General features: G+C 55.3%; 2 protein-coding genes across 6 annotated transcripts in view; one reads left to right on the top strand and one right to left on the bottom strand.

Annotated features, from left to right (window-relative positions):
• The first annotated feature begins 3,778 nt into the window (after positions 1 to 3,778).
• SH3GLB2 (SH3 domain containing GRB2 like, endophilin B2) lies at positions 3,779 to 24,101 on the top strand. Of its 4 annotated transcripts, XM_019033190.4 has the most exons (12): positions 3,797 to 4,002; positions 9,705 to 9,846; positions 10,909 to 11,037; positions 17,229 to 17,362; positions 17,630 to 17,722; positions 19,836 to 19,898; positions 21,440 to 21,463; positions 21,924 to 22,013; positions 22,263 to 22,363; positions 22,671 to 22,685; positions 22,792 to 23,032; positions 23,349 to 24,101. In XM_019033190.4, the coding sequence occupies exons 1-12, from the start codon at positions 3,940 to 3,942 to the stop codon at positions 23,454 to 23,456; spliced, it is 1,203 nt and encodes a 400-aa protein (XP_018888735.4). In that variant the 5' UTR covers positions 3,797 to 3,939; the 3' UTR covers positions 23,457 to 24,101. The 4 variants fall into 4 exon arrangements, with proteins under 4 accessions (XP_018888738.4, XP_018888737.4, XP_018888735.4 ...); XM_019033193.4 differs by lacking the exon at positions 19,836 to 19,898 and having other exon boundaries at positions 3,779 to 4,002; XM_019033192.4 differs by lacking the exon at positions 22,671 to 22,685 and having other exon boundaries at positions 3,779 to 4,002.
• Positions 24,102 to 25,031: 930 nt separating this feature from the next.
• Positions 25,032 to 27,891, bottom strand: part of NUP188 (nucleoporin 188) — a 63,835-nt gene continuing 60,975 nt past the window's right edge. For both annotated transcript variants that reach the window (XM_019033188.4, XM_019033187.4), the window contains exons 39-44: positions 26,909 to 26,983; positions 26,600 to 26,827; positions 26,354 to 26,485; positions 26,006 to 26,079; positions 25,761 to 25,890; positions 25,032 to 25,626 (exon numbers count right to left, since the gene is read on the bottom strand). In XM_019033188.4, the coding sequence (XP_018888733.3) occupies positions 25,450 to 25,626; positions 25,761 to 25,890; positions 26,006 to 26,079; positions 26,354 to 26,485; positions 26,600 to 26,827; positions 26,909 to 26,983 (816 nt within the window). In that variant the 3' untranslated portion in view covers positions 25,032 to 25,449. The remainder of the gene's footprint in view (positions 25,627 to 25,760; positions 25,891 to 26,005; positions 26,080 to 26,353; positions 26,486 to 26,599; positions 26,828 to 26,908; positions 26,984 to 27,891) is intronic.

Raw genomic sequence — 27,891 nt, 5'->3', positions numbered from 1 at the left:
AATTTTATTAAGAAGTAGAAATGACTCTCAGCAGAGAGGTGAACTGGAGAGGAGATGGGACGGGCAGGTAATCTTCCCCTGAAGCCTGGCCGCTCCGGATGGCTCTTCCCTGTAGTCAGGCCATCTCCCTGAAGTTAAGCCATTTCTCCTCTGAAGTCTAGCTTCTTCACTCTGAAGTAAAGTCGCCTCTCTCTAGTCAAGCCACTTCTCTCTCCCTACCAACTGAGTCTGGGGTCTGGGGCGGGGGGTCTTTATAGGTACAGGATGGAAGGTGGGGTGGGCTGTAGGTAGTTTTGGAAAAGGCAACATTTGATTGGTAAAAAGGCGCTATTCAGAAAGAACCAATCAGGAGAGAGCAGGCAAACGGATGGATAGAAGTTCTCACTTTGGGCCACAGGATTCAGGCTTTTCAGCTGGAAGGTAGGGTTTTGCCAGGGACCCGCCCCGTCTGCCTAGTATTTCTCTGCCTCCTGCCTCTGTCAGAGGCATGCTTCCCAATTTGTGGGATGGTCACCTTGCAGTCTGTACCCTTTTATAAGAAATAAAATCTTCTTTCCTTCTCTAAATGTATACATCTTGATTTTTTTTTTTTTTTTGAGATCGAGTTTTGCTTTTTTTTTTTCGTTTTTTTTGAGGAGGAGTCTCGCTCTGTAGCCTAGGCTGGAGTGCAGTGGCATGATCTCGGCTCACTGCAACCTCTGCCTCCTGGATTCAAGCTATTCTCCTGCCTCAGCCTCCCTTGTAGCTGGGGCTACAGATGCACACCACCTCACCTGGCTAATTTTTGGATTTTCAGTAGAGAAGGAGTTTCACCATCTTGGCCAGGCTGGTCTTGAACTCCTGACCTCGTGATCCACCTGCTTTGGCCTCCCAAAGTGCTGGGATTACACGTGTGGGCCACCATGCCTGGCCGGAGTTTCGTTCCTGTTGCCCAGGCTGGAGTGCAATGGCGTGACCTCGTCTCACTGCAACCTCTGCCTCCCCGGTCCAAGCTATTCTCCTGCCTCATCCTCCCTAGTAGCTGGAACTACAGGCCTACACCACCATGCCCAGCTAATTTTTGGTATTTTTTAGTAGAGAAGGGGTTTCACCATGTTGTCCAGGCTGGTCTCGAACTCCTGACCTCAGGTGATCCGCCTGCCTCGGCCTCCCAGAGTGCTGGGATTACAGGCGTTTGCCACCGCGCCTGGCCTACATCTTGATTTCTTTTTTTTTTTTTTGAGATGGAGTTTCTCTCTTGTTGCCCAGGCTGGAGTGCAATGGCACTATCTCAGCTGACTGCAACCTCTGCCTCCCAGGTTCAAGCGATTCTCCTGCCTCAGCCTCCCAAGTAGCTGGGATTATAGGCATGCGCCACCACGCCTGGCTAATTTTGTATTTTTAGTGGAGACAGAGTTTCTCTATCTTGGTCAGCTGGTCTTGAACTCCCGATCTCAGGTGATTCGCCCGCCTTGGCCTCCCAAAGTGCTGGGATTACATGTATGAGCCACCATGCCTGACTAGATTTTTTTAAAGTTAACACTGGCTAAATGAATGATATAGTCAGCTATAAACAGATAATAGTAAATAAGTCCATGATCAATACAGACAAATAGAAACAAACACATAGTGAACACAAAAACAGAAACACAGAGAATCAGAGTTGAAGGATTGCAGATGTGTGAATGACATGAAAGTTGATGAAGGCAACATGTACCTACTGGCCCAAGTACATGACAGGATGGCCCAGGTAGGTGGAGTTTTGAAAGCTCCCAGGTGATTTAATGTTAGAGCCATTGACTTGTTGACCCAGAACCAGGGCTGGGAGAGGGAACAGGGTCTGGATTTTGAACAAGCCCCCAGGTGACTTGAGGCTCACCCTGCAGAGCCATGCTGGGATAGGTGATAGAAACTGGGGTAAGTATAGAAAGATGAACAAAGCCAGATAGAAGAGGGTACAGCTTGGGAACAGAGCTCTCCACTGGGTTCAAAGGTGAAACCTAGGCCGGGCGCGGTGGCTTACACCTGTAATCCCAGCACTTTGGGAGGCGGAGGCAGGTGGATCACGAGGTCAGGAGTTCAAGACCAGCCTGACCAACATGGTGAAACCCCGTCTCTACTAAAAATACAAAAATCAGCCAGGCGTGGTGGCACATGCCTGTAATCTCAGCTACTCTGGAGGGTGAGGCAGGAGAATCGCTTAGACCCCAGGAGGCAGTGACTGCAGTGAGCTGAGAGGGTGCCACTGCATTCCAGCCTGGGTGAAAGAGCGAGACTCCATCTCAAAAAGAAAAAAAAAAAAAGAGGAAACCTAGAGGTAGACAGCAAGGAGAGGTGAAGACCAGTACAAAGCCTCTATCTGAGCCCCAAGGGAAGGCATTTGGGGTCAGGAGCACCTGTAGGTCATCTCCTTGCCTGGGGCTGTGAGGAGCTGGTTTCAAGGTTATCACACATCTGTGATCCCAGGGCAGCTCATTCTCTCCACCCTGACAATCACCCAACCTTTGATCTCCTCCTCTCACCACACAGGGGGCTCCAAGCCCCAGCCCCAGAACCCCCTCCCTTCCCGTGACCGCCACCCCAACCCTCCTCCAATTTGGGGAAGCCACAGGGCCTCCCAGGCTGACAAACAGTTGTTCCAGCGGTGGAGGGCAAGTCCCAAGCCTGACTCCGGCTCAGTCACCAAGGTCAGGGCAGAAGAGAGGAGGAGAGGTCAGAGAGGAGGAGTAATGGGAGGAAACCCAAGCGAAACAGAGTGGAAGAAATGGGAATGGGAGGGAGGGGGTGTGAATAAAGAGCAGAGATGAAGAGGCACAAACAGGGGAGAGGCAGCAGGCCTGGGTGGCGGGAGGAGAAAGCAAGAGAGGCCCATTTTAGAGATCTGTTGCACATATTGGTGACTACTCAGTCACTTAGTGACTTTGGGAGACTGAGGCAGGCAGATTGCCTGAGATCAGGAGTTCAAGACCACCCTGGGCAACATGGCAAAACCTTGTCTCTCCTAAAGTACAAAAAATTAGCGGGGCATGTTGGTGGGCGCCTGTAGTCCCAGCTACTCGGGAGGCTGAATGAAGCAGGAGAATCGCTTGAGCCCGGGAGGTGGAGGCTGCAGTGAGCCGAGATCGCGCCACTGCACTCCAGCCTGGGAGACAGAGCAAGACTCTGTCTACAAAAAAAAAAAAAAAAAAAAAAAAGTATTGCATATTTCAAAATTGCTAAAAGAGTACATTTGAAATGTTCTAACCACAAAAAAAAGTAGGTGAGGTGATGGATATGTCAATTAACTTGATTTCATCATTCCACAATTTCATCACCTTGTAGGCCGTAAATATATATTTATCAATTAAAACTTTTGAAAAGCATTGGTAAGATGGCAAATAATATGTAATTATGGTGTGTACCTGCAATCATCTAAGAGCACATGTGTTCCAGTTTTAATAATTTTAGTAAAAGGAAAAAAAGACGCCGGCCCAAGCGGCGGCGGCAGGCGCACGGGGCAGCGGCGAGCACTGTCCAGAAGCGAGCCCTGCCCAGCACAACCTGCTCCCCCGACCAACCCCCGCTCTGGCCGCGCCAAGGCCTCGCCCCTACCCATGTAGCTCCGCCCCACTGCCCTCTCGCTCCGCCCCTGTCCCGCCAGTCCCGCCCCCTCCGACTCCGCCCGGCTTCCGCCAACCAGCCCGGCCTCCGCCCGGCCCCCGCCCCTCTAGCTCCGCCCCACTGCCGTCCCGCCCCGCCCCGGCACCGCCAGCTCCGCCCCCGCCCCTCTAGCTCCGCCCCGCGGCCTCCGCGCCCCGCCCTGCGCGCTCGGGCTGGCTCGGCGGCTGCTGCGGGCGGGCAGGCGGGTGCGCGGAGGGCCGGTGCCCCGCAGCAGGTGGGCGGGGTGCGGTTGGCGGCGGCGGCTGGGCCGGGGGCTGCCGGCTGCGCTCGGGCCGTGCGCGGCGGCCGTGCGGGCGCGCCATGGACTTCAACATGAAGAAGCTGGCGTCGGACGCGGGCATCTTCTTCACCCGGGCCGTGCAGGTGAGGCCTGGCGTCGCGCCGTGCGCCGGGGGCCCGGATGTGCGGCGGGCGGGGAGCACCCTGCGGCAGACGCCTGGGGACGCGGGAAAGCCCTCCCGGGCTGCTGCCCTCGTCCCCGCCGCGGGCACACCTCTGCCCCCCTGAGCCCTTGCTGACCGGAAGAGGGAAAGAGCCCGAGCGGCCCGAGCCGGGCCTTGGCCCTGCTGCCTGGGGCGAGGCACCGGTGCCCACCCTTTGGGCTGGTTGGGTTACCCTGCTTCCCTGGCGCCTGCCTGGCTGAGGAGGGGAGGAGGCACCGGCTGGGTGCTACCTCCCTGCCCTTGTCCAGCAGTGACTGGCGCCTGGCGGGGCATTTAGCCACCTGGGTCCCAGGCCCAGGGACTCATGCGTCCACCACAACCCCTTCTCCGAGCCTCAGTCTCCGCACCTGTGCAATGGGCGGCTGGTGCCATGAGTCCCTCATGGCCATTTCACACGTTTGGATAGTCAGGCCGGAAACCAGGAGTTGTTTCTTTTCTGCTCCACGGGAGGTCTGTTTCCTTCGTCCCTAGGCCTGGGGGATGGGGAGAGGGCTGGGGTTTGGCTGGGAAGCTGTCCAGGCCCACGATGCTGAGATTGGAAGAAGTCCTATCCGTTTAGGGGCAGAGAGAAACAGGCAACTCAACATCATGGGAAGACCTAGGGTCAGGTGTGGGTGGGAATGTGCCCTCCTGTGACCTTGGGGGAGGGGCCTTCATCTCACTGGGCCTCAGTTTCTCAGTCTGAAAAATGGGATCAGTATTCCTGCCTCCCAGGACAGATGCGAGGATTCTGTGGGACTCTGCATATGTGTGCTCACCAAAGGCAAGCTCATTATTGGTGTCAACGTGGTTAATATTGCACCTGTGCAGCATGTGACCTTGGACAAGTCACTTCTCTCAGAGCCCCGCCCTCCCCTTCTGTAAATCTGGTGTAACACCGTGGTTATGGGATTCAATGGGATTCCGCAGGCCCGGGGCTGGCCCATCCCAGGGTTCTGGGAGCAGGTCCTGTAGTCTTGTCTTTGTCGTTGTCATCGTTGTTGTTTCTGTTGAGTACAGTTCTCTCCCCACCCCCAACCCGGGCACTCCCCTCCCCAGGAGCCCACACCCAGCCAGCAACCCATGTAGTCATGTTTACTAGAAGATGCTGTGTCCCGCTGAGGATTAGCATCCCAGCGAGAATTCACTGCTTAATGTGTTCCGAGTCTGGTGGGCAGCCCCAGCCCTAGTGGAGATGCCAGGATCCCAGAGCCCCTCGGATTGGACGGCCCCAGTCCATCTGGGAGGGGGGAACCCACTCTGCTGTTGATATGGCAACCACACTATCTCCCACATCTGGGAAGAACCTGATCTGCCAGTTCCCTGCTAGGGCTGGGGCCCTGCTGCCTGACCTGGCCAGGGCTCTCAGGACCCAGGCAGAGCAGGGCCTAGGTGTGGCTCCGCTTGGTGGGAGCTGCCCCACAGGGTCACTGTTACTGGAGTGGGAGCCAGCAGTCAGGCCCTAGCCTCGGGGTGGGAGGGAGGGAGCTGAGAGCTTTATAAATAGAGGCTTTCTCTGCTCTGCACGCCCACCCCACTGCTGCCATTTTCCCGGGAGCAGCCTCGGACTCCAGCACCAAACCCCTTCCTCTTGGCAGGATTGGGGCAGAGTGGCAGGCCAGGGGATAGAGAGGCCTGAAATGTGACCTGGCAGGAGAGGCAACAGAGGGGCTCCGCCTGAGACCAAGCTGGCCTGGATGGGAGACAGTCAGGAGGGATGGGAGAGGGGTTCTTTATGATCAATACATGTGATGGACTCAGGAACCTCCCAGTCCCTGCAGGTACAAGAAACAACTTTAAGAGCCTCCCCGATCCAGCAAGGAACAAGGCCTTGGCCCTGAGATGAGGATCCAGAGGGCAGGATCCCTTTTGTATGGGTCATTCTGGGATGGTCTCCTGCATGGAGGGCCCCTGAACTGTGCTCAGAAAGTAGGGAGGGGCTCGTGACGTTGGTCCAAATGGCAGGAGCAGCCCAGATAAGGGCACCGAGGCAAGAAAACCTAAGGCAGATTTGGACAAGATGCCAGTGGGGGTGGGAGAGGGCAGGAGGAGTGATAGTACTAATACTATTAGTAGTAATTGCAGTAATAGTAATAGTAGTGGTAGAAGTAATACTTATAAAGTCCAGAGAGGTGGTGGCATCGTCATCATGGAGCTAGGCAGACTGCAGTGGACATGGGATGGATGCCCTCTAGTTTGGGAAAGCCTGGTAGAACTTCTCACCTGGGCAGATGTGGCCTGTAAGGGAGGGCGGGGTGGGGAGTGCTGCTCTGAACCTTGGTAAGGAGGGGAGGTGTTGAGGTGCACATTTAGGGTGATGCGCTTGGTACCATCAGGGTAGCTCCTGAGAGCTGAGGAGGGATGTGAGGGAGGCCGGCCAGCCTGCCTGCCTGCCTGCCTTCCTGCCTTCCTGCCTTCCTTCCTTCCTTCCTTCCTTCCTCCCTTCCTCCCTTCCTCCCTTCCTCCCTTCCTCCCTTCCTCCCTCTCTCCTTTCTTCTTTCCTTCCTTTTTTTTTTTTGAGACAGGGTCCCATCCTGTCGCCGAGGCTGGAGTGCAGTGGCACAATCTCGGCTCACTGCAGCCTCCACCTTTCGGGTTCAAGTGATTCTCCTGCCTCAGCCTCCCGAGTAACTGGGATTATAGGCACCTGCCACTGCTCCTGGCTAATTTTTTTTTTGTACTTAGTAGAGACAGGGTTTCACCACGTTGGCCAGGCTGGTCTCAAACTCCTGGGCTCAAGTGATCCTCCTGCCTCGGCCTCGCAAAGTGCTGATATTATAGGCATGAGCCACCATGCCTGGCCTTTTTTTTTTTTTTTTGAGACAGAGTCACTCTGTCACGCAGGCTGGCGCAGTCTCAGCTCACTGCAGCCTCCGCCTCCCCGGCTCAAGCAATTCTCCTGCCTCAGCCTCCCGAGTAGGTGGGATTACAGGCGCCCACCACCACGTCATGCTAATTCTTGTATTTTTAGTAGAGATGGGGTTTTACCATGTTAGCCAGGCTGGTCTCGAACTCCTGACCTCACGTGATTCACCTGCCTTGGCCTCCCAAAGTGCTGGGATTACAGGCGTGAGCCACCATGCCCGGCTTCCTTGCTGTCTTTTTTTTTTTTGAGATGGAGTCTAGCTCTGTCACCCAGGCTGGGGTGCAGTGGCGTGATCTCGGCTCACTGCAAGCTCCACCTCCCAGGTTGATGCCACTCCTGGCTCAGCCTCCCGAGTAGCTGGGACTACAGGCGCCTGCCACCACGCCTGGCTAATTTTTTGTATTTTTAGTAGAGATGGGGTTTCACCGTGTTAGCCAGGATGGTCTTGATGACCTCGTGATCCGCCCGCCTCGGCCTCCCAAAGTCTTTCTTTTTTTAAGGCAGGTTCTTGGTCTGTCACCCAGGCTGGAGTGCAGTGACGTGATCTTGGCTCATTGCAACCTCTGCCTCCTGGGCTCCCACCTCAGCCCCTTGAGTAGCTGGGACTACAGGTGGGTGCCACCACGCCCAGCTAATTTTTTTTTTTTTTGAAACTGAGTCGCGCTCTGTGGCCCAGGCTGGAGTGCAGTGGTGCGATCTTGGCTCACTGCAAGCTCCACCTCCCAGGTTCATGCCATTCTCCTGCCTCAGCCTTCCGAGTTACTGGGTCTACACGTGCCCGCCACCACGCCCGACTAATTTTTTGTATTTTTAGTAGAGAAGGGGTTTCACCTTGCTAGCCAGGATGGTCTCGATCTCCTGACCTCGTGATCCGCCTGCCTTAGCCTCCCAAAGTGCTGGGATTATAGGCATAAGCCACCGTGCCGGGCTTTTTTTTTTTTTTTTTTTTTGTAGAGATGAGGTCTCAATGTTGCCCAGGCTGGTCTTGAACTCCTGGGCTCAATCCATCCGCCTACATCGGCCTTCCAAAGTGCTGGGATTATAGGCATGAGCCACTGCACCTAGCCAAGGCTTTCCATTAATGATGGTGATAATAATACTAGCTAACATGTATCAGCCCCATACTGTGTGCTGGCCAAATAGCCAGTGAGCTAGATCCTGTTATCTGCATTCTCCAGGCAGGGGCTCTCAGGTCCAGAAGGGAGACTTTGCCTCTTCGAGCCTTGGTTTCCTCATTTGGGAAATGGGGTGAACGCCACCCCCCTCAAAGGACTGGGTGAGGTGATAGAGCCACGAGGAAATCTGAGCCTCTGCTCTGGAAGGTCTCATTTTGGGGAGTGTGACGAGGAAGAGGAGGCAGAGCCAGCCAGGGTGGGGGAGGGAGGCCAGGAGCAGCTGGCCCCAGGCAGGAGCTGAGGCCATACCCCTGGCAGCTGGGCCCTCCCAGCCCTGCAGGGAGAAACCCAAGCTCTGCTACATAATTGATGGCTGCTGAGCTCCTGGTGGCTGCCCAGCCCGCCACCCCCCGCCGCAGCTGGAGCCAACTGCAGCCAGGGATGATTCATGGCTGACCGACTCCTGCATGGCCCTGCCCCTTGCTCAGCCTCAGTGGCAGCATCTGTGAAATGGGAAACAGCCCTCCTTGCATTAGAGGTTGATGAGGTCATGAGGAAACCCTTAGGACAGGGCTGGCCAACAGTGTTTGTTGTTCCTTATCTTACTCCTGCAGGTCTTCACCCTGGCTGTGACCTTGGGCAAGCCCTTTCCCTTAGCTAGAGAAGGCCTTGGTGTCCCTGTTTGGAAAATGGGGACATGTGTTCCAGGGCCCTCTTAGATCAGAGGGGCCAGGACTTGGACCAGTTTCTGGTTGTTCCTAGGTAGCCCCCATGGCTTCTGCCAGCTTTGATGGGGACCCATGCGACATCCGGGCCCTGGGTGTGCCCAGCCGCTGGCTCTGATAGGCTGGCAGTGTTTCCATCTACCCTACCAGGTGGCCAAAGCCAACCGTTTGGCCATCCTCCCTCCCTGCATTCCCGTTCCTTCCCAGACATCTCTGCACCCATCAGCTCATAGCACCGGTGCCTTACGTGGGGCAGCAGCACTGTAGCCGACCCAGCCTTTATGTCTAACCCACATCTTTCCTCTTTCATCCTCATAACCTATGGGGGAGGTGCTATTATTTCCTTTTTTCAGCTCAGGAAACCAATGCTCAGAGAGGCAGAGCCCCTTGCCCAAAGTCACACATCTTGACAGTGGCAGAACTAAGACTTGAATCAGGTCCTTCTGAACCCCGACCCTGGGTTCTTCCCCTCCCTCCTCTGGCACCCTCTCCCTAGCAGCTCCCAGCTGCCCATGGAGCCCCCTGATAACTCTAGACCCTACTCCCTGCCCTGGTTGTCCCGAGTACTTTCTACCAAGTCCTCTCCTTCAGAGTCAGGCTCAAAGGACCCTAGGGCTGGCCTCCCCAGGGTTCCTTACCGCACTAAGCTGTGTGCCAGATTGTGTATGAAGGTGCATTTTTGTGGGGAGAGAATGTAGCTTTCACTGGATTTCCAAAAGAAGCTGTGATTCCCACACTCTGGCCCAGCCACCTCATTTCACAAAGGGGAAAACAGTGAGGCCCTGCCAGGTCACACAGTATCACCCTCAGGGCTGGTTCCTTGACACCGGGGCCTGCCTGGGTTCCTGCTGGTGGGGAGGGGCAGTCCTCCCTTTCCCCACCACTCTCCCACCTCCTTCTGAGCCCTCCCCACCCCTTGGCCTTCCCCTCTGCGTAGTTCACGGAGGAGAAATTTGGCCAGGCTGAGAAGACTGAGCTTGATGCCCACTTTGAAAACCTTCTGGCCCGGGCAGACAGCACCAAGAACTGGACAGAGAAGATCTTGAGGCAGACAGAGGTGCTGCTGCAGCCCAACCCCAGTGAGTGTGTGTTGGTGGGCCCGGGGAGGGATGTAGTCGTGGGGCAGGGATACAGTAGGAGGCCTGGCCCTGTTGTGGCATAGGTGGGGCGGGGCTGCAGCCGGGGTTCCAGCTAGACTCTTGGGCTCAAGGCTGTTGAAGAGAGACAGTTAAAAGGAAATGGGGGACTCTGTGTTGGGCTGCCAGACACTCCAGGGCAGTGGAAATACTGAGTTCTGCACAGAAGAGTTAAAATGCCTGGAAGCTAAAACACACGTGGGAGAAGAGGCAGGCAAAACACACACCTGGTTGGTCACTCTGTTTTGTTTTGTTTTGTTTTTTTTTGAGGTGGAGTCTTGCTCTGTCACCAGACTGGAGTGCAATGGTGCAATCTTGGCTCACTGCAACCCTTGCTTCCTGGGTTCAAGCGATTCTCCTGCCTCAGCCTCCTGAGTAGCTGGGACTACAGGCACATGCCACCACGCCCAGCTAATTTTTGTATTTTTAGTAGAGAAGGGGTTTCACCATGTTGGCCAGGCTGGTCTTGAACTCCTGACCTCAAATGATCCACCCGCCTTGGCCTCCCAAAGTGCTGGGATTATAGGCAGGAGCCACCATGTCCGGCCCAACCTGGTCACTTTCAAGAGGTCAGCAAGGCCCAGAGATGAAGGGACTGCCCGGAGCACACCCAGGCAGGCCCCCAAGGTCAAGCAGAAGCGACCTGCAGGACTTCCGGGGAAAGGAGGGTGGCTCCGGGTCGTGCTGTGTGTCTGCCTGTAAATCTGCTCTGTGGCTCATTGAGGGGCCAGATAACTTCTGGGTGCCAGGAGCAGAGAATTGTGCAAGCATGTATTATGGTCTGTAATCATATTAATAAGGGAGAAGTGGACGGGCCCTGGCTTCCTCCTCTGTATAGTGCTGGGTCAATCACAACAGTCTCAGGGTTGGGCATGAGCAAGAGAGTATTCTGGAAGTCAGCAGGCCAGGTGCACCTGTGGGCAGGGCCGGGTCTGGGTCTGTTTCTGTTTCATTTTTGGGCTTGAACTAAGGAGCCCTGTGGCTTTGGCTGCTGTCTCCCCACAGGTGCCCGAGTGGAGGAGTTCCTGTATGAGAAGCTGGACAGGAAGGTCCCCTCAAGGGTCACCAACGGGGAGCTGCTGGCTCAGTACATGGCAGACGCGGCCAGTGAGCTGGGGCCGACCACCCCCTATGGTGAGCAGGCCTCACAGCCAGGGACTAGGGGTCATGGTCTTTAGCTCTGATTCTCCCTCCCTCCCTTCCTTTCTTTTTTTTACTTAAAAAAATAATTATACAAATAATACCTGAATTCATTCTAAATGTAAAAACTCTACGCAGAAAAAAAGAGTGAAAAATGGAATCTTCTCTTAACCAGTTTTGGTTTGTGTGTGTGTGTTTTTTGTTTTTGTTTTTGTTTTTGTTTTTTTTTTTGAGATGGAGTCTCGCTCTGTCGCCCAGGCTGGAGTGCAGTGGCGTGATCTCGGCTCACTGCAAGCTCCACCTCCCGGGTTCCCGCCATTCTCCTGCCTCAGCCTCCCAAGTAGCTGGGACTACAGGCGCCCGCGACCACGCCTGGCTAATTTTTTTTGTATTTTTTAGTAGAGACGAGGTTTCACCATGTTAGCCAGTATGGTCTTGATCTCCTCACCTCGTGATCTGCCCTCCTATGCCTCGAAAACTGCTGGGATTACAGGCGTGAGCCACCGCGCCCGGCCTATTTTTTTTTTTTTGAGACACAGTTTCACTCCATCACCCAGGCTGGAGTGCGGTAGCGCGATCTCAGCTCACTGCAACGCCCCTGCCTCCCAGGTTCAAGTGATTCTCCTGCCTCAGCCTCCCGAGTAGCTGGGACTACAGGAGCCCGCCACCACACCCAGCTAATTTTTGTGTTTTTAGTAGAGGCAGGGTTTCACCATGTTGACCAGGCTGTTCTCAAACTCCTGACCTCAAGTGATCCGCCTGCCTCAGCCTCCCAAAGTGCTGGGATTACAGCTGTGAGCCACCGCACCTGGCCTATTTGTGTGTATTTTTTAATGGAATCATATTGTGTGCTATCTGGGAACCTGACTTTTTTTTTTTTTTTGGAGGTGGAGTTTTGCTCTGTTGTCCAGGCTGGAGTGCAGTGGTGCAATCTCAGCTCACTGCAACCTCCGCCTCCTGGGTTCAAGCAATTCTCCTGCCTCAGCCTCCCAAGTAGCTGGGATTCCATGTGCCCACCAGCACACCTGGCTAACTTTTTTTGTATTTTTAGTAGAGATGGTGTTTTACCATGTTGGCCAGGCTGGTTTCCAACTCCTGACCTCAAGTGATCTGCCCGCCATGGCCTCCCAAAGTGCTGGGATTACAGGCATGAGCCACCGCACCTGGCTGGAACCTGACTTTTTAACTTGACATCATATTACAGGTATCTTTTCACTGAAGCATTTATAGAACCATATCCATCTTTTTCTTTTTTCATTTTAAAATTTTATCCAAGTATAAGCTATATATTATAAAATGTGTTTAAGTGTATAATTCAATGATTTAGTAAATTTACAGAGTTGTACAAACATCAACACAATCTAACTTTTTTTTTTTTGAGGCAGAGTCTCACTCTGTCACCCAGGCTGGAGTGCGGTGGCACAATCTCAGCTCACTGCAACCTCTGCCTCCTGGGTTCAAGCATCCCGGGTCCTCCCTCAGCTACCCAAGGAGCTAGGATTGCACACGCCCGCCACCACTCCCAGCTAATTTTTGTATTTTTAGCAGAGACCAGGTTTCACCATGTTATCCAGGCAGGTCTCGATCTCCTGACCTCCGGTGATCCACCCCCCTCAGCCTCCCAAAGTGCTGGGATAACAGGCGTGAGCAACTGCGCCCAGCCAAACTTATTTATTTTTTATTTTCTGTTACCTTTTTCGAGACAGGGTCTGGCTCTGTCCCCCAGGCTGGATTGCAGTGGTGCAATCTCAGCTTACTGCAACCTCTGCCTTCTGGGCTGAAGGCATCCTTCCACCTCAGCCTCCTGATCAGCTGGGATTACAGGTGTCCACCACCATGCCCTTCTAATTTTTATATTTTTCTGTAGAGATCTCGCTATGTTGCCCAGGCTGATCTCAAACTCCTAAGCTGAAGTGACCTCCCACCTTGGCCTCCCAAAGTGCTGGGATTACAGGAGTGTGCCACCGTGCCCGGCCCACAGTCTAATTTAAAGAACATTTCCATCACACCCCAAAAGTCCTTCATGTCTGTTGTCAAGCCCCATTTTCACCTCCAGCCAGCCAACCACTAACGTGTTTTCGGTCCCTATAAGTTCATCTTTTCTGAACATTTTGTATAAATGCAATCATATGACATGTTGTTTCTTGCATTTAGCTGCTTTTACCTAACATAATTTTTTTTTTTTTCTGAGATAGAGTCTTGCTCTGTCACCCAGGCTGGAGTGCAGTGGTGCAATCTCAACTCACTGCAAGCTCCTCCTCCCGGGTTCATGCCATTCTCCTGCCTCAGCCTCCCGAGTAGCTGGACTACAGGCGCCTGCCACCACGCCCGGCTAATTTTTTGTATTTTTAGTAGAGATGAGGTTTCACCATCTTGGCCAGGCTGGTCTTGAACTCCTGACCTCATGATCCACCCACCTCGGCCTCCCAAAGTGCTGGGATTACAGGCATAGCCACTGTGCCTGGCCTCAGGTAAATTTAACTTAACTCTTTTTTTTTTTTTTTTTGAGACGGAGTCTCTCTCTGTCACCCAGGCTGGAGTGCAGTGGCACAATCTTGGCTCACTGCAACCTCCGCCTCCTGGGTTCAAGCAATTCTCCTGCCTCAGCCTTCCAAGTCGCTGGCATTACAGGCACCCGCCACCATGCCCAGCTAATTTTTTGTATTTTTAGTAGAGACGGGGTCTCACCATGTTGGCCAGGCTGGTCTTGAACTCCTGACCTTGTGATCCGCCCGCCTTGGCCTCCCGAAGTGCTGGGATTACAGGCGTGAGCCACTGCGCCCAGCCAATTTAATTTAACTTTTTAAGAAGTTGCCAAACTGTTTTCCAAAGTAGCTGTATGATTTTTTTTTTCCTGTCAGTAGTGTGTTATTTCATTTTCAGATATTTGTGGATTTTCTGGGTTTTCTTCTATTGTTGCTTTTAACTTAATTCCACTGTGATCAGAGAATGTATGAACATGTTTTTTATTTTTATTTTTATTTTAGTATTATTATTATTTTGAGATGGAGTTTCGCTCTGTCGCCCAGGCTGGAGTGCAATGGTGCCAGCTGGGCTCACTGCAAGCTCCACTTCCCAGGTTCAAGGGATCCTCCCACCTCAGCCTCTCAGCCTTCTGAGTAGCTGAGATTGCAGGCACGCACCATCATGCACCTATAATCACACCCAGCTAAATTTTGTTTTTTTTTTGTTTGAGACGGAATCTCGCTCTGTCGCCCAGGCTGGAGTGCAGTGGCACGATCTCGGCTCACTGCAACCTCCGCCTCTCGTGTTCACGCCATTCTCCTGCCTCAGCCTCCCAAGTAGCTGGGACTACAGGCACCTGCCACCATGCCAGGCTAATTTTTTTTTTTTTTTTTAGTGGAGACGGGGTTTCACCGTGTTAGCCAGGATAGTCGATCTCCTGACCTCGTGATCCACCCGCCTTGGCCTCCCAAAGTGCTGGGATTACAGGTGTGAGCCACCACACCCGGCGTATTTTTTGTATTTTTAATAGAGATGGGGGTCTCACCATGTTGGCCAGGCTGGTCTCAAACTCCTGATCTCAAGTAATCCGCCTGCCTTAGCCTCCCAAAGTGCTGGGATTACAGGCATGAGCCAGCACACCCAGCCTCATATTTTTATTGTTTTAATCCTTTTAAATTTATTGAGACTTGTTTCATGACCTAGTATATGGTCTATCTGGGGAATGTCCTAGGTTCACTTGAGAAGATGTGATATTATGTTGTTGAGGGTGCAGTGCTGTATAGATGTCAGCGAGGCCACATCGGTTAATAGTGTTCAAGGCTTGTATGTCCTTGCTGATTTTGTCTTGTCCTTGCTGATTTTCTCTTGTCCTATTCATTATCAAGAGTAGACTATTGAGGCGGGGCATGGTGGCTCACACCTGTAATCCCGCCACTTTGGGAGGTCAAAGTGGTTGGATCACCTGAGGTCAGGACCAGCCTGGCCAACATGGTGAAACCCTGTCTCTACTAAAAATACAGAAAAATTAGCTGGGCATTCTGGTGCGCGCCTATAGTCCCAGCTACTTGGGAGGCTGAGGCAGGAGAATCGCTGGAACCCGGGAGGCGTAGGTTGCAGTGAGCCAAGAGCGCGCCACTGCACTCTAGCCTGGGAGACAGAGCGAGACCAAAAAAAAAAAAAAAGAGCAGAGTATTCAAGTTTCCAACTATTACTGTTGAATTGTCTATTTCTCTCTTTGTCAGTGTTTGCCTTATGTATTTTGGAACTGTCTTAGGTCTGTATGTTTATATTTGTGCATCTTCCTGATGAATTGACTCTTTTATTATAAAATACTACCCTTTGTCTCTAGTACTATTTTGTGTTAAAGTCTATTTTGTCTGGTAGTTGTATGCCACGTTAACTCTCCCGTGGTTACTGCATACATGGTGTACTTTTTTCTGCCCATTCATGTCTTTAAATTTAAAGCGTATCTTTGGATTTTTTTTTTTTTTCTGTCACCCAGGCGGGAGTGCAGTGGTGCGATCTTGGCTCACTGCGACCTCCACCTCCTGGTTTCAAGCGATTATCCTACCTCAGCCTCCTGAGTAGCTGGGATTACAGGTGCTTGCCACCATGCTCGGCTAATTTTTGTATTTTTAGTAGAGACAGGTTTCACCAAGTTGGTTAGGCTGGTCTTGAACTCCTGACCTCGTGATCCGCCTGCCTCAGCCTTCCAAAGTGCTGGGATTACAGGTGTGAGCCACCGCACCCGGCCGTATCTTTTTTTTTTTTTTTTTAAGACAGTCTTGCTCTTGTTGCCCAGGCTGGAGTGCAGTGGTGTGACGTTGGCTCATTGCAACCTCTGCCTCCTGGGTTCAAGCAATTCTCCTGCCTCAGTCTCCCAAGTAGCTGGAATTACAGATGCACACCACCACACCCAGCTAATTTTTGTATTTTTAGTAGAGACGAGGTTTTGCCATGTTGTCCAGGTTGGTCTCGAACTCCTGACCTCAAGTGACCCCCCCACTTTAGCCTCCCAAAGTGCTAGAATTACAGGCGTGAGCCACTGCGCCCGGCTTGCCTTCACTTTTGAAGGATTGTTTTGCTATATATAGAATTCCTGGATGAACAACTTTTTCTTTACTTTGAATATATTATCTTACTGCTGTCTGGCTTCTATTGTTTCTAATGAGAAGACAATTCATCTTATTTTAGCTCTCTTGTATGTGATGAATCAAACCATGTTTTTTCTTTTCTTTTCTTTTTTTTAAAGACGAGATCTTGCTGTGTCACCCAGACTGGAGTGCAGTGGTGCAATCATAGCTTACTACTATAGCCTCAAACTCCTGGGTTCAAATGATCCTTCCGCCTGGGCCTCCCAAAGTATTGGGATTACAGGCGGGAGCCAGCGCGCCCAGCCTCTTATTGTTTCTTCAGATATTTTTTCTGCCTTATTTTCTCCTCCTCTTCTGGGACTCTTGTTAGTCATATGTTGGTTCACTTGACAGTGCCCCGTAGGTGCTGAGGCGCTGCTCATTTTTCTTATGATTTTTTATTTATTTTTTATAAAGACAGGGTTTTGCCATGTTGCCCAGGCTGGTCTTGAACAGCTGGGTTCAAGCAGTCTGCCCACCTTGGTTTTCCAAAGTGCTGAGATTACAGATGTGAGCCACAGCATCCAGCCCAGTAGTTTTTCTTGATTAAATGCTTTTCAATTTGTTTTTTGCCTTGGTCAATTTGCAGAGTCCAGAAATGGATGTTTTTGACAATTGTGTCCAGTTTTCTTTCAATTTGTTTTATTTTCAAAGAGATAAGGTCTCCCTATGTTGCCCAGGGTGGTCTGGAACTGCCAAGCTCAAGTGATCCTCCCGTCTCGGCCTCCCAGAGTGCTAGGATTATAGGTGTGAGCCACCGCACCTGGCGTGGTGTCCAGTTTTATTGTTACTTTTTTTGGGAGGGGATTTGTTGAGCTCCTTTCTCTGACATTCTGGAAGTCTAACCCCGATCTTTATAATGGCTGCATTGTGTCTCATATTTTGGCTGTCCCATTGTTTATTTGTCAGTCCCCAGTTGATGGTGTAGTGTAGGTTGCTTCTGCTTTTTCCCAGGCAAAGCATTCTGTGCTGAGCACCCCGGCCCTTGCTCTTCAGCAAGCTCTTCCTGAGCCCTCTCCTGCTGCCTGTAGATCAGAGTAGCCTGAGCCTGACCTTCTTCCTCACGCTTCAACTCTGTTTTTTCAGGGAAGACACTGATCAAGGTGGCAGAAGCTGAAAAGCAACTGGGAGCCACAGAGAGGGATTTTATCCACACGGCCTCCATCAGCTTCCTCACACCCTTGCGCAACTTCCTGGAGGGGGACTGGAAGACCATCTCGGTGAGGGCCCTGGGACTATTCCGCTTCCTGGTAACCATGGCAGTTTCCTCCTCAGAGCCTTTGAGCACAGGCTCTCTTCCAGTGCTGGGGCTACAAAACTCCTGAGGCCTCCTCAGAGAGGGCTCCTTTGGACTGAGTGACCTCCTATCTCTGGGCCTCAGTTTCCCTGTCTTGACTTGATAGTCCCCGGCACCAATCTTGACATGCATGGCTCAGGGTCTCCCAGGGCAGCCCAGGGTCTCACTGTCCCCATGCCCTGCCCTGTAGAAGGAGAGGCGGCTCCTCCAAAACCGGCGTCTGGACTTGGATGCCTGCAAAGCGAGGCTGAAGAAGGCCAAGGCTGCAGAAGCCAAAGCCACGGTAGGTGTCCCCGCTCCCCGCTGGCCTCCTGGCCCAGGCTCTGGCTGGAGCCAAGGGGTGGTGGCATGAAGGGACCTGGTATTTGGCATGACCTCTCTCTCCTCTCCCTGGCTGGAGATGCCTGGCTGGGGGCTGCTGGGCTGAGCCTCTCTGTCCCTGCCCTCAAGGGAGCCTTGGTGGCCCCCGAGCTCTGGTTCCCAGGGAGATATCTACGGTGTGGGTGGACCAGCAGTGCCCCCAGCTGGGTGCACCACCCCACCAGGCAGCTGGAGTCTCCTGCATGCCCTGCCCTGCCCTCCTAGATGCTCGGCTCTGTCCCCGGCTCTGCCCGGGCATGGCACCTTCTTACTAACTCTACTACTTGCTGTTTGAACGTCAGGCCCAGGGTCCCTGTGCTCAGGCGCCCCCACGATGGTGTGGAAAACCTGGGAGCTGGACCGCCCGCTTGCTCAGGGCCGTGTACGAGGGGCCCCATGAGATTGGATAGGGCCTGGGCCATCTGGCGCCCCCTTCACTCCCAGCTCACTGAGGCCTGTTCAGCCTGGCTGGGTCAATGGGACGCAGCCTGGGACAGTGTGCCCAGGGCGAGGCCAGGATTGGAGGAGCTGGGCCCAAGGGTGAACACCCTCCTGGCACAAGAGGTTGCTCGGGGGTGCCGGGCCTAAAGGCTGCCTCACACCTTGCAGAGGGAACTCCCAGGCCCAGGCCTGCTAGGGAGATGGCTACCTGTGGCTGCCAGCTGATTAGCCGAGGGAGGCCAGGCCTAGCCTGGGCTCACAGCTGCCCATGCACCTTGCGTTCCCCTCCCATAGTGTGGCCCCAGAGCCAGCACTGCCTCTGGCGAGAACCGCCTCAGGTCACTCAAGTGTGTGGGGTCTAGATCAGAGGCAGGGGTGTAGTTGTTTCAATCTTGGGGTTGGCTAGGGTGACCTGTGCCTATTGGGATGACCTCTTCTAAGGCACCTGAACAGGACAGTCTCCCCCGTCACTTAGGGCCAGACAACGTCTCTGGAGTAACTCAGCCAGAACACACTCTCTCCATCAGCCAGGCCAGAGGAGCCTTTCCTGTCATTGCAGTGGTGTGGCCTCTCCCTCACCTGGTGGGCCTGGACAACGTCACATCCTGGGGTTGGGCCAGGCCACCTTTCCAGAGCTAGGACTTGGGCAGCCCCAGGAACAGCATTCCAGAGGACTCAAGCTCCACAGCCCTGTCCCCATAAGCACGCACACGTTAGGACTCTTCAGGAGGGCAGGCTGTGGTGCCTCCCTCCGCCCGACCGCCTGGTGTCCCCTCCCACTGGGGCCTGGGGGGCCTGCTCCTGCCTGCGCTGTGGACTCACTAACTCTTTGTTTTTGTTCCTTTCCGTCCTGCTTTGGGTAACTTGGCTCAGTGTGAGGGAGATGTGAGTATACCTGTCCCACGCGCTGTGCTGCTTCCGGTCTGCCCATCTTGCCCGTGGACCCACGGTGCCGTGGCCAGCCCACGTCCTTGGGGCATTTTGCAAGCAGCTGGTCTCCCTGCCAGAGCCTCTACTGTGCAGGGCCTCTGGTTTAGGGGGGATGCCAGGCGTTGGGGCCTGTGAGTCAGCTTTTTGCAAATGTTGGACGCCTGTCACTCTGTCTGCCCATGCATCCATCTGTCCACCCTCATTGTCAGGAGGGGCCTGGCCCTTGATGCAGGAGCGAGAGATGTGGTGTGCGGATTCTGGGATGGAAAAAGCCATCCCAGTTGGGGGTGGGCTGTGTTTGCGGGACCCTGGGGCATCTGAGTGCCACTGGTCTGGGGAGGAGGGGGCTGTGGCCCCTGGCAGGGGAGAGCCCAGCCTGTGACTTGCTCAGGCAGCCTCGGCCATCTCCTCACCGCATGTGCTCTCCTGAGCTCCAGTGCCTGCAGCCACTTGATCTTTGTCTGGACTCTCCAAGTCCCTAGGCCCCTCATCTCCAGGTGGTTGGAGTTGGGAGAAGGGGGTTTGTGTTGTGTTTGTATCCCCCTGTCCCTGGGGTCAGGCCTCTTGGCATCTCCTTCTGCAAGACTTTGGGGTAGCCTCCTGACCTCGACCCTGGCCCTGGCCCAGGGTGACCCCCTCCCCACATGAACTCTGTTCCCCGCCAGACGGTGCCTGACTTTCAGGAGACTAGACCTCGTAATTACATTCTCTCGGCCAGCGCCTCCGCGGTAAGCGCACCCCACCCCCACCCCACCCCTCGTCCTCCTCTCTCCCCACGTCCCACGCCACTGCCTCTGACTGCACAGGAGCTAGAAGCCAGCTTGGGTAAGGCAGGGGCACTGCCATGTGATCAGGTCAGTCCTGAGACACTGGGGAGGGGCAGCAGCTCCTACCTCTGTCCACGGCCTGGCCCCGGTGCCCTGTGGCCATGGAGCTGGACTTGTTTCCCTCTGCAAAACGCTGGAGCTGGCGGCAGGGCCAGCCACACTGAGTAGTGTGGAGAACTCAGGGCGGCAGCTGTCCCATCCCCAGGGCCCCTCCACCTCCTGCTGTCTCTGAATGCCAGGCCCTGGGGAGGCCCTGAGGATAGAGGAGGAGGCCTGGCCGTGCCTTTCCGGAGTTCACAGACCCCTAAAGACAGGAGGCAGGGATGGCGTTGTAGGCCTGGAGAGCGCCTGGGGGGCGGGAGGGCCTGAGGCTGTGCTTAAGGCCCAGAGGTCCTGGAGCAGGGCATGTCTTGTCCTGAGGCTTAGGCAGGGCCCCCAGGGGAGTTGGGGCAGGAGGTGGGGAGGACAGGATCGTGGAGGCTTCGCATGTCATGGTGTCTGTTGGTTTTTAAGCTTTCTTGGGAAGTCTGGTGTTTCCTGTGTAGTTTGGGGATTAGGCCACACCTCTCCCTCATGCTTGTCACCACTGCTACACCTTGTCTGCCCACTTTCTCTCCTTCCCGCCCCTGGAGGTGAGACCCTCATCTCTCTCGTGAGCATGCTGCCTCATGTCTTCCATGCCGTCGTTCTGTGGCTGGGTGACTGTCCCTCAGGCTGCCAACCCTAGTTGGCTCTCACAGCAACTTCCAGTGCTCCTGGACGGGGACTTCCTAAGCAGCATGGGGGCCACACAGGCGGGCCACGCACACTGTCCTGGGTCCGCATTCCCTATCTCAGGCTGTTGTCTCGGGTCAGATCTCCGGAAGCGGCAGGAGCGCTGGGTCTCCTGGTCGTGGCCGGGCCACGTCTTTCTTCTTCAGGGTCTGGATGCCACTTCCCGCCTCTTCCCTGTGCCCAGTGGAAGGAGAAACATCCTAGAGGTGGAGACTGCCCTGTTTTTCTTTTGCCATTGAGTCCCAGTGTGACTCAGGCACGAGGCCACCTTTCTCTGCCAGAGGACAGAAAGCTTCAGTGACTGGCCCAGGGTCACACAGTTCTGCCGCCCAGCCCAGCAGCCTGAGCCAGCAGTCAGAATGGGGTGGGGACACTCCGTCTCTCTTGAGACCCCACTCAGAGAATGGGGCTGACACTGTAGGAGAAATATAAGCAGGACTCCTGCTGGCTGCTCCCCTCCTGCATGAGGCATGTTAGAGGGACTGGGACCGCCAGCCCCCAGCTCCCATGCCGGGCCTCGGCCCAGTCTCAGCTCCTGTTTGGGAGGGTGGGGCAGAGGGGCAGGGGGGCAGAAGTTGAGTCTGGGAGCTGGGGCAGGGCACAGGCTCTAGGGTCCAGCTGTCCTCCTCTCCCCTCCCCTGCTGGCCACTCCTGCTGCCGTCTCACAGCTCTGGAATGATGAAGTGGACAAGGTAAGTTGGGGCCTGGGGGGCTGGGCTCGGGGAAGAAGGGGTGGCAGGGTGCAGGCACACTTGCTGCTGTGGGGTCTGATCTGTTTCTCACTCTGCCCCACACCCACTGGGGAGGGGTTACTGCTTTCCCTCCCTGGGCCTCAGTTTCCCCTCTGTGGGGAAATGTTTTCTCCACAGTACCCTGTAGCACACAGTAGGCCCTCAGGATGCACTTGCTGGGTGGATTTCTCCGATGGGTGATGGAGGAAGGGTCTGTCACTGCAGCTGCCTGTGGGATCCTGAGTGGGGCTCTAGCTTTTCTGGGGTTGGGGCTCCAGGTGTGAAGTCAGGCATAGACCCAGAAGGCTCTCTGTGTTCCCAGGGGAAAGGGACAGGTGGCTCCCAGGTAGGCTCCAGGAGAAGACTGCGGGGAAGCTGGTGGGTGGTGTGTGGGTGCTCATGGCTGCCCTGCCCTGCCCAGGCCGAGCAGGAGCTCCGCGTGGCCCAGACAGAGTTTGACCGGCAAGCAGAAGTGACCCGTCTCTTGCTGGAGGGAATCAGTAGCACTCATGTGAGTCCCCCTGCCCACCCTCACTAAAGCCCAACCCTCAGCAGGCACCAGGTGTGCCTGAACCACAAAGTCAGCAGGGCTGCCCCCGAATGGCCCTCACAGAGCAAGTCCCACCGGGGAGGGTGTGGGCGCAGGGGCAGGGCACCCTGGAATGCCGGAGCAAGGTCTGGTAGAGGACGGGGATGGGGACGGAATTTTTTGTTCTGAGGGCGGGAGGTTAGAAGTCAGCCTCTGGCCTCTTCCCCACAGGTGAACCACCTGCGCTGCCTCCACGAGTTCGTCAAGTCTCAGACAACCTACTACGCACAGTGCTACCGCCACATGCTGGACTTGCAGAAGCAGCTGGGCAGGTGCGGGGCCAGCACTGCTGAGCCCACTGGGGCCCCCTGGCTCCCATACCCTGTCCGTGGGCAGCATGAGCTCCTCTGGGCAAGTCCTGTGACACAAAGCCGGGTTGGAGGGCTCTGCCGGAACCCACTCTGGGCCCGGACATCTCATGTGTATGAGGGTGGAGTGGCTGGCCTTACTGATGGCCGAGTCCCCTGGAGCCCCTGAGGGTTTCTAGGGAATGCCTGGGTGGGGAGGATGGCAGGGACCAGGAGGTGGGGCCATCTCACCCTTCCTTCCCTTGCTTTGCTTTTCCCTTTGTGCTGCCAGCTCCCAGGGTGCCGTGTGAGTAGCCGGGGCTGGAGTGGGGCTCCTGGGGCTGGGGAGGGGAGTTTGCCTCTGGGGTCCCTTCTGGGACTCCCACCTGCTAAGATGTATCCCTCCTCTCCAGATTTCCAGGCACCTTCGTGGGCACCACAGAGCCCGCCTCCCCACCCCTGAGCAGCACCTCACCCACCACTGCTGCGGCCACTATGCCTGTGGTGCCCTCTGTGGCCAGCCTGGCCCCTCCGGGGGAGGCCTCGCTCTGCCTGGAAGAGGTGGCCCCCCCTGCCAGTGGGACCCGCAAAGCTCGGGTGCTCTATGACTACGAGGCAGCCGACAGCAGTGAGCTGGCCCTGCTGGCTGATGAGGTGGGCCCGGTGCCACAAGGTGGGGCAGGAATGGGCTGGGTGAGGAGCAGCCTGGGCGCTGGGATCAGGCACATGGGGCCTGGAGGGGCCCTGTTGGCAAAGTGGGGACCAGCAGGTTAAAGAGGGCATATCCAGCTCTGAGGAAAGGATCCTTGCTCTGCTGGGTCTCTGTGGAGCAAGTGAGATGAGCGCCAGCCACTGAAGGTGTAGCACATGCCACGGGCCATGGGGAGGTGGCAGCTCTGTCCCCACTTAGTCCTGGGGCCAGTTCCACCCTTGGCCAGGCCATGACCGTCCTCTACTGCCATCTCTGCAGCTCATCACTGTCTACAGCCTGCCTGGCATGGACCCTGACTGGCTCATTGGCGAGAGAGGCAACAAGAAGGGCAAGGTCCCTGTCACCTACTTGGAACTGCTCAGCTAGGCAGGTGCCCCCATCCCCCCGCATTCTGGCCTAGGCAGGAAAGGATGGGCACAGCCCTGCCACTTAACTTGTTTGTTGGTGACACAGCTGTTCAGAGTGGGGAGAATTCACCCCATTCTGTCCCTGCCCCCAGTTACCTAGCTGTGAGGTTGCCTGAGGCTGAATGGCTCCACCCCTCCCCCAGCCCTGCTTCTGACCTGTGGCTCTGGAGCCCCTGCCCCTGCCTGCATCCCCGAGCACCCCACCCTCCCGGCTCCGCTAAGGAGGGAGGTGCTGTCTGCAGCAGCTGCACTCAGCACCTAGGCCAGGGTGGGGCCGCCGCAGATGGGCTCAGGAAGCCCCAGGTGCACTCAGCGAGAGCCCTGCCTTTCAGTTGCCAAAAGCTGCATCAGGGGAATGCGGCAAGGCACACAGGACTCTGGCAGCCCCTGGGGACTGGGCGCTGCCCCTGGGAGGGGAGAGCCTGGCCAGGGCTGGTGTTGGGCCCGGAGCAGCATCTTCCGGTGCTATCCTCCCCTCCCACCCCTCACAGCTCAAGCCAAGTCCAGCGGCCGCAGTCTTCACCTCTCCACACTCACTTTTTATCTGGTGTTTTTACTTCTGCCTGCGTTTGCTCTCTAGCCAATAAACCCTCCTTGTGTGCGAGTCACCTGGGCTCCTGTCAGGGCCTGGCCCTGAGGGTGGTAAAGGGAAAGGTAGATTCACCCTCTGCCCCACTCTTCCACAGAGTGAGCAGGGGCCCTGCGGCTGCCCCGGCCCCCAGCTCTCTAGTTGGGAAGTGCAGCCCTCCCTGTCTTCTGCGGGGCCTGTGCCTCTCAGAGGGCAGTGCTGTTCCTGGACATGAAGCCACACAAGGAACGTTTTATTCCTAAGAAAAAGTTTCCTAAATTTGGATTGCGGAGCGGACTGTAGAATGCGTCTGACAGTTCAAGCACAAGTGGGTAGCGGTCAGTGCTGTCTGCAGGTTGGGCGTTTCACCCAGCACGTGCCCCCGTGCCATGGGTTCTCATGCCGTCCTCAGTGTCCACATTTCACAGATGAGATCAGCAAAACAGTCACCTCCTCAAGGGACCACAGTTGGCAAGTGGCCAAGCAGGGACTGAAGCCCAGGCAGCCTGATTCTAGAAACCCTAAGTGGTGTCTGTGTTTTAGATGGCCCCTAGCAGGACCTAGCATTCTGACTTCGGTCCTGAGAAGGCCAACAGCCAGTAGGCCCCACTGTTGGGGCTTCTGAAGAGGGGATTGGGAGATGACGGGGCCATGGGGCTATAAATAGGAAGGCACAGAGCTTCAAGAAAGGCTCACCCAGGGATGAGCTCAGCCCACTGGGCCAACGAAAGCAGGGTCAAGGATAGGACCAGCGCAGGCCAAGGAAGGGAATATCTGACAGCGCCCACCCAGCCAAACCCTCAGCCCAAGGACAGGAATGAGGAGATGCTGATGAACTGGCCATCCATCAGTACCTGCCTTCCCCCGAGGCTGCAGCCCCACTCCCAGGCGCCTGGCCAGGGGAGTTTTCTAGGTTCTGAGAGCCACGTTGTCATCCCTGGGCTTTGAAGTTAAACATCACACAGCTGTCTATAAACAAGATTTTAATATTTGTATAAATAGACCACAGAATTACCAAAACTGCAAGGACAGAGTGTGGAAAACAGGTTTGAAACCCGTGCATAGAGCCCTCTGCTGGGCTGCCGCCTCTCCCCTGGCCGGCCGTGCTGTGGGGAATGCTGGAAAGGAAGGAAAGCTCCTCTAGGGGGCGTCTGCGGCATGAGGACCTGAGCACAGAAGACTCGGCTCCCCATGCCTGCTGTTGACCTCTTCATCTAGTATAAAAATAACGTCAGTGGGTGGTGGCTGGAGTCGTGGCTACTCCGGGAGGGGGGTAACAGGAGGTGCCCTCCATTGTATAGGCCCTGGCAGCCAGCAGCACCCCTGCCAGCCAGGGTGCAGTGTAGGCTGGTGGAGAGGGGTAGGTGGGCAGCACAGCACTGCCCTATCTTTGCATATGCCGGACAAACGCCTGCACCAGCTGGATCAGAGGCTCCTGACTCTCAGGGCTGGCTTTGGAGAGAGAGGTGGACTTGCCCTGCGGCGAGGGGAGGACACCAGTGGCAGGGGAGCTGGGGGCTCCCCGGCGGAAGTAGCGCGAGAGGCTGGAGAGCAGCGTGCTCTACAAGAAAAAAAGTAGCTTGGTGAGGTACTTAGCACATCTGGCCACTGTCTGACCCTTGGGGGTTGCCAGGCAGGACCCCACAGGGCTCTGGCCCTATCGGTCCAGCCCTCGGTATCCCTATCCATCCGTACCAACTCAGAGCTGAGCTCCTGCTTCATCCGCTGTTTGTCCCGGGGGTGCACAGCCGGGTCCCTAAGGTACCGCATCGCCTGAGAGATGAGCAGGTAGAAGCAGTTTTCCATGGTAAACATCAGGAGGGACCTGGGAGGAGACACAGGTTTTTGGTACTGCTGCAGAGGGCCAGGCTGGCCAAGCTTGAGAACGGTGGGCCCATGACTGCCCCAGCCCCTTATCAAATCCCAGAAAGAGCACTTACTTTAACGTCCTGGTCCCTTCTGCCTGTGTGCTGAGCCCCACTGCCTGGGTGAGGGGCTCCTTTTTCTTGTCCAGCTGAAGAGAAGCAAGGGTAAAAAACTAAGACAACAGGAACAGCTCCCACTTACTGAGAGCTTCCTACTTGCATGTCCTGCACTAAGCAAATTTAATCAGTTACCTCATTTAATTCTTACAGTAATTCTCAGAGGTGCTGTCATGTTCAGTTTACAGAGAGGAGCAGGCTTGGGAGGCTAGGTACCATGCCCAACATGCCCAAGGTCAGCTGGGAAGTGGCAGGCTGGGGGAGGAGCCGGGGGGGAGAGGACAGTGTCTGACAGAACCAACTTACCTCTCCAAGCATGTTGAGGGCCACATTCACTGTGGCCAGAAGGGTCCCGAAGGAGGGGGCCACTTCGGAGTCAAAGGTGGGAGTGGTAAAGCTCAGGGCAAACAGGAAGTTGTATTCAGCAAGGTCCAGGGACTGCGAGAAAAGACAAGAGCCATCCAGGACCCAATTAAGGCCCCAGGTAGCTCTCGGTACATAGCAGAGCAGAGCCTTTAGGGGAGGTGGTGCTGAACAGATGATGGCCAGTACCTGATCCAGCAGGATCTGGCAGACATCTGGGGTGAAGTGGCGCAGGGCTGCCAGCGTCCTACTGAGGATCTTGAGAAGGCCATACTGGACTGTGTGCAAGGCCCGCTGCTCTGATGCCTCTGTGTCAGCAGCGGGCTGCTTGGAGGAGGAGGGGGCAGCAGAAGCAGCAGACGGTGGCCTCTGGACTCGCTGGGCAACAGCTGAGGGGAGGCCATCACCATTTTTGTTCTAAGGAGAGTCAAGAAATGAAGGTGGAGCTCGGGAAGCTAGCGTGAGGTATTCCAGGCCCTCATGGCATAGGACGCTTACCTGTAAGTAATGCTGCAGCATCTTTCGACTGTGCAGGAGGGAGGTACATGCCTGGCACAAGTAACCCAGGTTGACCTGGGAGAGACACAGGAGAGATGAGCGGATTCTCTTGTCAGCAGCCCAGTCACCCAACTAGACCAACCCAATAGCCCTCCATGTAACACCCACGCGCTCCTCTCACTCGCTGCGGCTCTTCTCTCCCTCCTTCCCTCATGCTCCCCTGGCCACTTTCCAGCTTAAAGACCTTATAGCCACTAAGTACTCAGGGCTACAGACTTGGGGCCAGCAGGGCTCAGGACTGGACTGTCTCCCTGAGACCCAGCTAGGTGCCTGGTATATTGTAAGGTCCTAAAGTAAAGAAGATGAGGCCGGGCGCGGTGGCTCACGCCTGTAATCCCAGCACTTTGGGAGGCTGAGGCGGGCGGATCACGAGGTCAGGAGATCAAGACCATCCTGGCTAACACGGTGAAACCCTGTCTCTACTAAAAATACAAAAAATCAGCCGGGCGTGGTGGTGGGCGCCTGTAGTCCCAGCTACTCGGGAGGCTGAGGCAGGAGAATGGCGTGAACCCGGGAGGCGGAGCTTGCAGTGAGCCGAGATGGCACCCCTGCACTCCAGCCTGGGCGACAGAGCAAAACTCTGTCTCAAAATAAATAAATAAATAAAATGAGGATTATGGCTGATATGACAAGTAACTGAAGTGACTTGGCCAAGGTCATACAACCAGCAGATAAGAGAAGCCTGCCTGGCTCTGGAGCCTGTGTTCCTTCCTCACCCCTCCCTTCTCCAGCTGGTTCCCAGCTCCAGTTGTGTGTGTGTTTTTGGTTTTGTTTTGTTTAGTTTTTTTTTTTTTTGAGACGGAGTCTCACTTTGTCGCCAGGCTGGAGTGCAGTGGCGTGACCTCGGCTCACTGCAACCTCCACCTCCTGGGTTCAAGCGATTCTCCTGCCTCAGCCTCCCAATCCTGAGTAGCTGGGACTAC

The sequence above is a fragment of the Gorilla gorilla genome, chromosome 13 (assembly GCF_029281585.2).
Source record: "Gorilla gorilla gorilla isolate KB3781 chromosome 13, NHGRI_mGorGor1-v2.1_pri, whole genome shotgun sequence".
In the NCBI taxonomy this organism is placed as follows: Eukaryota; Metazoa; Chordata; class Mammalia; order Primates; family Hominidae; genus Gorilla; species Gorilla gorilla.
This window is presented reverse-complemented; position numbering and strand designations above follow the sequence as displayed.

Coding starts and splice junctions, on each gene's coding strand:
- SH3GLB2 (XM_019033190.4), top strand. CDS start 3,940: ATGGACTTCAACATGAAGAAGCTGGCGTCGGACGCGGGCATCTTCTTC. Junction 9,847..10,908: donor GCTGCTGCAGCCCAACCCCA/GTGAGTGTGTGT, acceptor GTCTCCCCACAG/GTGCCCGAGTGGAGGAGTTC. Junction 19,899..21,439: donor TCTCGGCCAGCGCCTCCGCG/GTAAGCGCACCC, acceptor GCCGTCTCACAG/CTCTGGAATGATGAAGTGGA.